Source organism: Pristis pectinata, chromosome 8 (genome assembly GCF_009764475.1).
Source record: "Pristis pectinata isolate sPriPec2 chromosome 8, sPriPec2.1.pri, whole genome shotgun sequence".
NCBI classification, from domain to species: domain Eukaryota; kingdom Metazoa; phylum Chordata; class Chondrichthyes; order Rhinopristiformes; family Pristidae; genus Pristis; species Pristis pectinata.
In genome coordinates, this window is record NC_067412.1 from 29,491,920 (window position 1) to 29,504,176 (window position 12,257).

Sequence of the window (12,257 nt, forward strand, 5' to 3'; positions counted from 1 at the left end):
CATTTCTGCACACAAACCCTATGTAACAGGCAACAGATACTGCTCATCATGGTTTAACATCAACGTGTAATCTACACAGGGTCAAATAGTCTTATCCTGCTTTAAGCACTTTTACAGTTGGTGTTGCCCAGTCATTCTGGTATGATTTTGCTCGAACTCCATTTGATTCTTTTTATCTAACTCTTCCATCACCTGAATCCTTAACACATATGCGACTTAGAGTAGATTGATTCTGCTCTTGGCTTGATATGGATATGAGCAATATAACTGTTATACCTGTGTAGGAATCCTTGAATATTTCTGCATAATTTTCCAATGGTAGGTCTAAATGTGATTTTGAAGCATCTGTTTTTTTTATATTTCAAAAATACACTTAATTTAATAATATATACACATCTTTCTTTACATTCATTATACCATCAAATCAATACATTCTCTTACAATGCATCAATGCCCCAAATGTTTCCTACTTAAACAATAAATCCATGAGTGTTTCAGAGGCTGTTGTACAGGACCCAACTCCTCAATGCAGCATCTGTACTCATTGTCTCTTTCTAGTCCAGTTTCAAGTTTCTAAGCCTGTCTTTGCCCAAGGGTGTTGGTTGATTAGTATAAACAGCTAAATCCATTGGCAATACCTTTTGCTGAACATTTCATTTCATCTGTCAACTGTAAACATTTCATCTATCCTAAGGTCTTGTAGTGCCTAGAGTTCCTTGTGTAACCTTGTGAGTGGAAAACTGAACAGATTCACAGATTCTGGAGCTGCAGTCCACCATGACTGTTTATTCCAATGGTCTCTGCAGACTGCTTTGGCAAGCCTCTACAGATAATTGCTGCATCACAGAGACCAACTAATCACATGACTCTGTACTTAATGAGGTCACCTTAAAACCACAGCTATCTTTTAACAGCTAGTACTAGATACACGACAGTTTTCACATTTTACTGTATTCTTCATTAGTGGCGTGTAGCTGAACTTGCTTAGATATGTTTCCATGCGCATAATTGAGAAATCTTCGACGGTGATGATGCACTGGCCAACTTACTACACTCTTACTTTGAAGTTGTTCTGCTTCCTGCCTTTGCTACTGATGGTGTAAATGATATATAAACCCAATTCTTCACTGTTCATGTTGATGTCAATGCTGTGAAGACTTCCTCTCTGTGAAGAGATCACAGCAATAGAATTGGTTCTATTCATACTCATAGTTTTAGACTTGCTGAGGACATGTGCTCTTTGCTCTAATGGTTAAAATGTTTTGTCGTTTTGAAATGACATACATGCAATAGATGGCTTCCATTACATCTATAACAACAATTTGCATCAGCCTTACCTATATGCTTTAGATTCTGGTTTGGAACTCTGAGCTTCACTAGTACGTGATGACTATAGCTGCACTGTTTTTGCACCTTGCATTGGACAAAATTCTTTAGCATTCATCCACACTATCTCCATCAATTTCATAATCTTGCAAGCTCAGATGTGAAATTTTGTATGCTTAATAAACTTTGAATGAATTAGCTCATTGAATGAACCACAAGCAAACTTAACATGAAGAAAGAGCAGGGATGTGAGAGAAAGTAGTTCCAGTTGGAAAAACTGACCCCACGGAATGAGCTCAACTGCTGTATTTTTAAAAATCCCTATAATGGTCATTATGTGTATAATCAAATTCATAATGTTTTGCTCTGTGCAACAACAAACTGATTTTCTTTCCATCGTTTTTTCAATGGCATTCTAACATGTTATTAGAAATACTATTTACAAGAGCAGATGTGAAGCTGACGCACAACTTTGATGGTGGGATTGGATATTTGCAGACTGCCATTTTCTTTCTCTGTATCAATGCCAGTTGGGATGCTTTCTACTTGTTAACTTGTCCCCTTTGAATTCCACCACCTTCTATACAAACCAACAACAGTACACAGCAGGGACAGAGAAAAAGCAAACATTCTTGTTTAGTGTGTGTATGGAACAAGAGTACAGAACGCTGTACAGAACGCCAGTAAGGTTTCTAACTAATAAAATCACAGTAACATATTTCGTATGTACCTCCTTTCAATAGAATCCAAATTTATCTGTAAGATAATGACCGGGATTTTTATTTATTGGTTAATTAGATAGCTGACTGAACACCAACTATGGCTTTGTTGCACCATCCTCATCCCTGAATCAGAAGGCTGGAGGTTTAAGACCCATGCCCTAATATTTCCTTATGTGACTGATGTCAAATTTTGTGTTGTTATGCTTCTGTGAAGAACTTGGATGTTTTATTATATTAAAGGTGGTATTAAATGTTAATTTCTTATTTCTATTGTTATAACATCTATTGCAATTTCCTTTGCAGAAACATCGATCAATCTTTAAGCCATAAATGATGGCAGATCTGAGGGAGGAGGACCAGAACCAGGAAATGCTGTCAAACACTTCCAGCTCTCCAGCTGTATCCAAAGTAGAAGTAAACATCCAAGAACAACACACAAGGCCTATTGTTTCCCAGGGCAAGGGTATTGTCATCCATTTAACTTCACCGACAAACAGTGAGGACCGGGCAAATTTAGGAGAAAATGAACCAACCTCTTCAAAAGCCAAAGAGTATGTTGGAGTAACTCCAGCAGTGGATAAAGAAGGAACATCTGAACTGAATATTCCCTTTTCTGAGGAGTACCTAAACTTATCGTTGCCAGCTTCGTCCCTGCCTTCCTCCCCTTCTGTTTCTGGATTTTTAGGTGAATTATTTTTCCCATCAGTCTCATCCCCTGTGTCATCTTCATCAAACTCCTGCAGTTCTTCAGAATCAACACCTTTTATTAGTTTAGTTAAATCCCTGTCTACAGAAATTGAATCCAGAGATACATCTTCCCTGAAACCGAAGCCTTTGCTAAACCTTGTTAAGTCTATCTCCACTGAAATTTCACGCTATGAGCCAGAGTTTACGCAATCAAAATCAGACTCAAAGCTAAATTTGCACCTTTGGCGCCAGTTAACTCAGCCCAAGGGAAGAAATGGTGATTCAAAAACAGCTCCACCATCACCTCTGCTTTCACCCACAGAATGTAAAATTAGTTTTTTCAAAGTTCCTGAAGTAGAAGCCAAACTAGAAGACACAAAAAGAAAACTTTCAGAGGCTATACAAGAACCTTTGAATATGCTGAGCAAGATGATAGGAGATGAAAGTGGTGGAAGCCCCAAATTTAGACCATCACAATCAAATGCGTGTAGCACTGATTCCTTCTATGTTGCTGGACCTGAACACTGCAGCAATGATACTGGTAGTAAGAATGTAAGATCTGGGCTTGAGAAGTTCAGAATGGAGATACTTAAAACAGAAAGGAAGGAGAGTGAAAGGCCATCTAATACACAGAGTTCTCCAGGAAAATATGCAAAAGGAAAGCAGAGGAAACAATGTCTATCCTTTACTCAAAGTTATGGGGACAACAATGGCACTAGGTATGAGATCTGCTCATATGGAGATGTGCTACAAATTGTAGAAACAAAGCCCAGTGAAGACAACACATTGTACAGTGATGAACCAATGTTCTCCTACTCTGATAGAACCTTGTCTCGACAGTCTTCTCCAAAAGTACCATGTAAAACTCTGATATGTTTTGCCACTCTCGCTTACAGCTATTTTGTATTACCATTACCATCGTTCTTCTCTGGCCTCTATTTAGGACTTGCCTGTGGATTTATGATCGGCCTGCTAATTATCTCACTGCACACACCTAGGCCCTCGCAACCTACCCCTGTAGCCCTCCAAAGTTATGAAAATCTTCAATCAGATAACATAATTAGGGAACCCAAGGACCCTGAAGTTGTGAAGGTAAATAGTTGTAATTGTTCATAGGCTTATCTGGAGTATTAAGATAGCAAAAAAGATTTACTTTTCGCTGGTAGAAACACTGTTTAATTCATATGCATGATGATATAATCACAATATCTTGTTTCTTTCATTAAGCAGCAGGTTTGATTGAATCACAGAAGCATTATTATTTATCACCATTAATGTACTACAGATAAAATAGGTGATATAAGGTAAATATCGGAGCAATGTTTAAGAAAAGTATTTCCCTATTGTTATGGAGTATGTACAATAGATAGCTTGTATTCTGACAATTACAATTTTTCGGTATCTGAATTTATTTATCTGTTGTGGGACCTGAGTTCTGAAAAAAAATCAGCCTCAAAATCCTAATGAGGTGCTACAGATATCAATCAAGTTTTGCTATTGACTATTTCTTATCCTGGTTTTGTAAGAAATTCAGATATATTTTTCTCATTCTTGCAATTGTACTGCTGAAGGTAAACTACTCTGGGACAACTTTTAATGTGTGGTAACAATCTCACCAGGACCTCTTCTAGGCGAGCAATGACTTACTATTCATCGAATCCAGTAGCAGATGTATTCAATGTGATCCATTTTTTGTTTATTTAATATAAATGGATGGCGTGATTTCAACATAAGTGAGAATGGCAATGAAGAGTCAAACATGTTTGAAGAACTCACATTGACCAAAATAATTTCTTATTAGCTCAATATTGATAAAGAGTGCATTACAGAAGCACTGTACTTAGGTCTTTGAACAAAGAGTGGGCATTTTTTTGCAGTTACAAAAGGGCAGGCAGATAGCTGTTCAGTATGCTAAGGATATTTTTCTGTCTTATAATAAGGAAAATCTCTTACAATGTGAAAAAGTGGCTTGAAAGAATGACTTGAAATTTCTGGGTCATATATTTGCACTGTTGATAGAATCATAGAAGTCCCATGGTGGAAAAGGAGTCTATTCTGCAGATGGTTCAAGAAACCAAGGAGTAAAAGATACAAGAAGGAAGAGGAGAAGAGATCTATTTATGCTGAGAGCAGTAATGTTATGGAGTTTACTGCCAATACTGATGGTAAAACAATGTATTAAATAAGGATTTGACAGCAGGTGATTTGCACCTTAATGGGGAACAAGAAAAAACTGACGGGAAGGGACTGATTTGCTCTGCTATAACCCACATATACACACTGCACTCCCATTTATCCCTTCTAAACTAGTCATGATGTTGTACACTCATCAGCCTGAAATATTAATTCTGTCTCTCTCCATCTCCATCTGTCTGTCTGTCTCTCACTCTTTCTTCTTCCCTCTACGTACTGAGTATTTCTAGCAATTTCAATTATTCTGTCTTAGTGCTTTGCCAGAGCAACCCTAAATTAATTCCACTACTCTCAGTCTCCTGCCCATATCTTTGTATATTCCAGTACTTTATATATTTATTTATTCCTCCTTAGAACCTATAATAGGCCCTACCTCAGTTAGCAGTTATGGAAAAGCATTTCATCTTGACAGAATGTGATCCTTTCAAAGACATGGTCAGTGAAATTAGGTCCAATGAATCTTCAGCCAAGGGAGGCAGGATGTGGTTAATGGTGTCCAATACTCAGTCTGCGTAAGCAAGAGCATTCCTGGGAATGAGTGGGGTTAAATCTTCTAAAGTAATGATGTTTTGCTTTGAGTTCATTTTGTGATGCTAACTTTGGCTTATTTAATGACATATTGCCAGAACTTTGAAATTAAGATTATTATATTTTTCTCAGGCAGGTAACTAGTTAATTTGTTCAATCATGCCCTGCTCTAAGGTCAAAGGGATATATGTAAGGTGCTGCTGATAAGTACTGTCTAATTTTGCTTATTGGATTTAACCCAGTGAGCCTACTCAATCCACATAAAGACGCTGATCATAGTCTAAATGGCAGAGTAACTAAGGTTGCATTTGCTTTCCCTGCTGCAGAGGAAGTCAGATTCAGCTCTCTGCAGAGGGAAACCCATACACTGAAAAACATAGGGAGTCCTACATCTCAAATATCTGACATACGTGCTCTACTTCAGCCAAACTTCCTCCTTACTTAATTGCAAATGTTGTGTAGAGGGTTCTGGTTACTTCCCAATTGCAGTGCTGGTTCCCACCAGGTCATGGTTTCACTCTATCCCTGAATTTTCTCAGCTTTTCTTATTTAGCTACAATAAAAGAGGGCTTGGCCTATACATACCTGGACTGAAGGGTGAAAACATATGCTCATTTATGAATCCAGATACCACCAGATATAATTAAACTAGAAATTCAGAGGGATAATTAACAAGAAGAATATTATGGGGACTAGAAAATTCAAAGATGGGGGAAAATATAACCAAAGTGAGCAATATGGAAAAATAATTTTAAAAAAGGAAATGAGGCTACATTGGGGTCAACTAAAAATGTCCGTGAAAGAATCTGAGTATGTCTTCCAATCATTTATTCATGCATTTGTCAATAATATCAGTTGGTCTACAACCAAAGAGCAGGTTGGAAGCTGTTATAATATGAGATTAATTGCAAAGCCTGTAACATCGCAGTGAGATTCATTTCCTAATTCCAATTAATTGGCTCAATACCTGGAGCTTACCGAATGGCAAAGATCAGAAGGAGTGGAGGAGTGAAAGCAAATGTATGGAGCATTGTGACTCAACATAATCAGTTCACAACATGGAAAATAACTGATGCAAATATCATGTATTTTCAGAATAATGAATGTATTGTGAAATGTTAAATATCTGGGTATGAACAACTGTGGGCCTTCTTATTCCAGGTTTTATTTCACATCTGTTTATTTGTCCATCAATGAGGCCATAAATGACACATATTAATTATTAATACACTTCGCTTTCAATCACTTCAATTATGACAGCCAAGTATATAAGCCTTCCCTGTAAGTTAATCAAGAATTTAGCTTTTTCTTGGCAACCACCCATAGTTTCAGAATATGTGTATCAAATCTTTGTGAAAAGAACATAATATCACCCTCATTGGACCAGAGAATGTGCATCCTTTCAAGTTAGTATATCAATGCATAAACAATCCATTTGACCCATCATATTTATCCTGGTGTTTGGATCCTCATAATGTACCAAAAATTGTTCTCCTTCCTGCCTTAAATATTACAACAGCTGATTATTATTCCTGCTAAAATGAAATGCAGTTTATGGTTTGGGTGAGTGAGTTGCTGCAACTATGTAGAACCTTTGCAAGCCTCTTTCCCATTAAGCCTGTGGTAGGTTGAATTAAGGTCTAAAAAATCCATGACAAAATTAGGTTACAAGTGTGGAGGTAGTGACAGAAATTGTGGCTTTTCTTTTTCCGCTTGAAATTATATGGGAAGTATACAAGAATAAAACATAACATTTTGCTTTCCTCATAAGTTGCTTTTTCCAGGAGAGTTCAACATTTAACTATATGTCTACTTACCTAATTCCTTGATTATCTATTACTTATTGATTGGAATGTACTAACATCATAGTCTGGGTAATAATAATGAGTATAAACATAATAATGCAGCATACAATTTTCAGAGCTTACTAATATGAGTAGCAAATCTGGGATTCAAAAAAATATAAACTTCAAGAGAGAGGTGAATATGAATTGGTTGCACACAGCCATGGAGAGTTCAGATGCTGGCCTTCAACCCAATTTTAGACTCTATTTGTTCCTAAAGATACCATTTGTCAAAAAAAACAACTTTATGGATAAGCAATTCCAAGACACTTATTTCTTTTTTTATTTATTCCCAGGACATTATGCTTTTAAAATGAATTGCAAGGAAGCAATATTTTGCAGTGGAAACTGATTGTTAAAAATTCTTACTTTTCACCTTTAAAGGCAGCTGAAAGTTTTGATTTTGTCTCCACATTTGTAATCAACATTCAAGGTTAAAACCTCAGAGAGGACTAATCATTTCTTATAATTCAGTAGAGTGAATTGTTTGTGGCAATGGCAGATGTTAATAACAATATAAAAGGAATAATTGTTATATATAAAGGCTGATGAGTTTTACCAACACTTTCAATTGAGACTTCAGATTCACTGCATCCCCACCATTCCTTCTTTGAGTGGTCTAGTGTAGGTTTTAAAGTTCCTGTACAAAATTATAAATTACTAGTAAATATTAGGATACATTACATTTGATTTAGGTGCAGGTAAATTGGATAGCTATTAGCACATGCCCATTTATTGCAACGCAGACAGCAGAGTAAATTCATGCTGAGTGATATGTGTCTTTGAATGATTGCAGAATGGAACAGAGGCATTGACAGAGTGACAGTAAAAGAAAAGAATTAGCAAAGGAGATGGCAGATGAATTAAATAGGTATTTTGCTTCAGTGATCATGATAGAGGAAAGAAGTCACATTCCAGAAATAGCAGTAAATTAGAAAATGGAAGAAGGGAGGAACTCAGAAAAATTACAATCACCAGGGCTGTACAAATTGTTGGATTGCAAGCTGACTCGTCTGTAGGTTCTTGATGAACTCATCCTAGGGTCTTAAAAGAAATGGCTGGTGAGACAGTTGATGCACTGGTTTTAATTTTCCAAAACTTCCTTGATTTGCATAAGGTTCCATTTGATCAGAAACAGCAAATATAACTCTTATTTAAAAAAAAGGAGCCAGAAATTACAGGCCAGTTAGCTTAACATTTGTTGAAGGAAAAATATAAGCTATTATGAAAGATGTTATACCAGGGCACTTAGAAAAAATTGAGGTAGTTGAATTCTTTGAAGAATTAATATGTGCTGTGGATAAAGGAGAAGCAATGGATGTCCTATGCTTAGATTTCCAGAAGGCATTTAATAAGCTGCCACATCAAAGGTTATTGTAGAAAATAAAAACTCATGGTATAGGAGGCAACATTGCTGTGGATAGAAGATTGGCTGTCTAACTGGAAACAGAGAATAAGCATAAGTAGGTCTTTTTCTGATTGGAAATCTGTATTGAGAGGTGCATGAGCCTCAGTTTTTTACAAATCATACAAATGAGTTGGATGAAGGAATGGGAGGGGTGGTTGCTAAATTTTCTGAAACAAAAAATTTCATGACATATAATTCAGGGATAATAAACCTGATTCTGATTCTGAAGATACTTTGATAGGTAGGGAAATAAGCTATGTAGAGGACACAAAGTTGGTACAATGGGGTATTGATAAATTAAGTGATTGGGCAAAGATCTGGAAAATGGAGTATAATATGGGAAAATGTGAAGTTGTCCATGTTGACAGGAAAATTAAAAACAGAAAGCATATTATCTAAATGGTGAGAAATTGCAGAGCTCTGAGATCCAGATGTCCTTTTGCATAATTTGCAAAAAGCTAGATAGCAGGTGCAGCAAGGAAATAGGAAAGCTAAGAGAATGTTATTCTTTATTGAATATGTTATTGTTAATTGTTATTGAATTGTTATTGTTAATGTTATTCTTTATTGCAATTGATTATAAAAGTAGAGAGTTTAAGCTTCAGTTATATGGATGACCGACTTCTAACTTCTGTAATGGTGTGTGCCTTGTGAGGAAAGGTTGGACAGGCAAGGCTTGTATCTCTGGAGTTTAGAAAAGTGAGAGGGGGCTTGAAACATATAAAATCCTGAGAGCTCTTAATAGGGCGGATGTGGAGAGCATGTTTCCTCTTGGGGGAGAATCAGGAACTGGGGATCACTGTTTTAAAAGAAGTGGTTCATCCATTTAAGACAGATGAGATGATTTTTGTTTTCTCTGAGAGTCACGAACCTTTAGAATTCTTTTCCTCAAAGGCTGCTGGAAGCAGAATCTTAGAATATTTTTAAGGCAGAGGTACATAGATACTTGATAAGCAAGGGGGTGAAAGGTAGATGAGAATGCAGAGTTGAGGTTACAACAGATCAGCCATGATCTCATTAAATGGCAGGGCTGGCTTGAGGCACCAGTTCACCTACTCATGCTCCTAATGTGTATGTTGCGTGTCTTTATGATTTGATCTCAGATGCCGTCATCCTGAGAGAGGAAAGCTGACTTGTGTCCATGGAGCCAATGCCACTCTCCTCGGGTGGTGTCTCTGCAACCCTAGTAATCTAATGGAATTAACTTTAAAATTTGCAAAAGACTAATCAAGGCCAGAATACTGGTAATGTGGAACTCTGAAGTTTCTGCAAAGATCTGAAAAAACACATCGATATTCATATAAAATAATTATTCCTTTCAGAATATTATTTATTTATTAGCAGTTGCCCATTGTAATAAATAGTTCATTTTATTTCATTTCATTATAAGAAATGGTTAGATTTCTTTCCTGAAGGTGGAATGTTGTGACACCATGCAAGTCTCTTCCAGCACTGGGATCAAAGCCGTGATGATGTCAGTCTGAGCTTGCATACCAGAAGCCTCAGCTGGTACCCTACCGAAGGTGGGAAGTGGGGAGGGGCCTGAGGGAGAGCTAAATAAGTAAATACCTGAAAGGGAACATATCTGCATTGAGTCCAGATGCTCAGGGAAGTCACCTTTAGGTTGTGCAGAAGCAGGCTTCGAAGCACCACAGAAGTGATTGATCTGTGGACTGTGTGGTCTTCCATAGTACAAAGGGATATAGCAAAAGTGGATACTATTCCTTATGCCTGAGATTGTCTTTGCATAAGGCATCAGATGCATTGAGGAACCTGGAACCAAAATTGTGGACTTTACAATCCCAGATGATGAGTCCACAACCTTAGTTATGCTTTAAAAATGCATCGCATATATCACAAAAATGTCCTTTGCAGTCTAATTGCTAGGTGTCTGTTTTCTGAGCAAAGTGATTTTGTAATCTTTAAATCTGACTCTTTGATATGGGCTTACCTTGCTTCCAACTTAATTGCTGACAGAGGCAGACTCATGGGATTGCCGGATAGGGAGGCCAGTGAATCAGCACTGATTGGGTAGCCAAGGCTGTGCAGGTGGGTCTCCAAAGATATGCCTGTCTCGAGCTGACAAGACCAGGTTATTCTGTAAGTTCCCAATGATGTTCGAGGGCAACGTCCTCCAAGATTCTCTGCAATGCTTCAAAAGAAGTGTGGCATGGGGAATGACATCACCATGAAGTGGAAGTGTTAGGGTGCAAGCAAAACTCACACATGAAAGTGGTTGGTTGAATTTCCAGAGTGATGCAGAAGTAGTTGTTAATGTATTTCACCCTGAAAAAGAATTACATTTCAATTGCATAATGCTGAAATCAACAGCATCATGTGATTCAATCTCTAGGCAACATCTTTTACATCCTTCAGAACAGGCAATGAAGCATCTATTTCATATCTCATTTTATTTTATATTTATTTTTCCATTCATTGGACGTGTGTGGCAAGGTCAGCTTTTATTTTCATTACTGTGTGTCAGTACCTCTGAAATACCTTTTAAATCACTGCAGCCTGTGGAGTGATGAAAGTCCCACAGTGCTATTAGGTAGGGAATTTCTGGATCCAGTGTCAATAGAGGAACTTATTCCCAAGTCATGATCTTTTGTGTCTTGCTGGTGTTCCTGTATGCCTGCTGTTCATGTCCTTCTAGATGGTAGATGTCTAAGATTAGGATGCAGATGGGTTAAAGAGTGGGTACTGTCAAAAAAGCTTGGTGAGTTAATACAATGATTCTCACAGATTACCTACTTATTACAACAGCGGAGGCCATTCAGTCCATAAGACAAGATATCTTTATTAGTCACATGTACATCGAAACACACAGTGAAATGCATCTTTTGTTAGAGTGGTCTGGGGGCAGCCTGCAAGTGTCGTCACACTTCTGGTACCAACGTAGCATGCCCACAACTTCCTAACCTGTATGTCTTTGGAATGTGGGAGGAAACCGGAGTACCCAGAGGAAACCCACGTAGACATGGGGAGAACGTACAAACTCCTTACAGACAGCGGCGGGAATTGAACCCGAGTCACTGGCACTGTAATAACATTACGCTAACTGCTACACTACCATGTCTACCATGCCGGTTCTCAACAGAACAGTCCCATTCTCCCTCCCTTATTCTCTCTCACATGCCCGTCAGTTCCACTTTGTCACTCATCTACACTAAGGGGTAACTTACAGTCGCCAATCAACCCATCAGTGCATAAATTGGAGGAAACCAGAGCACCCTTGGAGTATTGTGTGCAGTTCTGGTCCCCGTGTTACAGAAAGGATGTGATTAAGCTGGAGATGGTGCAGAAAGGATTTACAATGATGTTGCCAGGACTGGAGGGCTTGAGTAATGAGAAATTGAATAGTCTGGGACTGTTTTCCCTGGAGCGAAAGAGGCTCAGTAGTGAACATATAGAAGTTTACAAAATCATGAGGGGCAAAAACAGAGTAGATAGTCACAGTCTTTTTCCCAGAGTAGGGGAGTCTAAAACAAGAGTGCATAGGTTTAAGGTTAGAGGGGAAAAATTTAAAGGTGATCTGAAGAGTATGAT

General features: G+C 37.8%; 1 protein-coding gene across 1 annotated transcript in view; it reads left to right on the top strand.

Moving 5' to 3' along the window:
- The first annotated feature begins 2,381 nt into the window (after positions 1 to 2,381).
- tex2l (testis expressed 2, like) overlaps positions 2,382 to 12,257 on the top strand; it is a 55,846-nt gene continuing 45,970 nt past the window's right edge. Inside the window, exon 1 of the mRNA XM_052021331.1 lies at positions 2,382 to 3,827. Within this exon, the coding sequence (XP_051877291.1) occupies positions 2,382 to 3,827 (1,446 nt within the window). The remainder of the gene's footprint in view (positions 3,828 to 12,257) is intronic.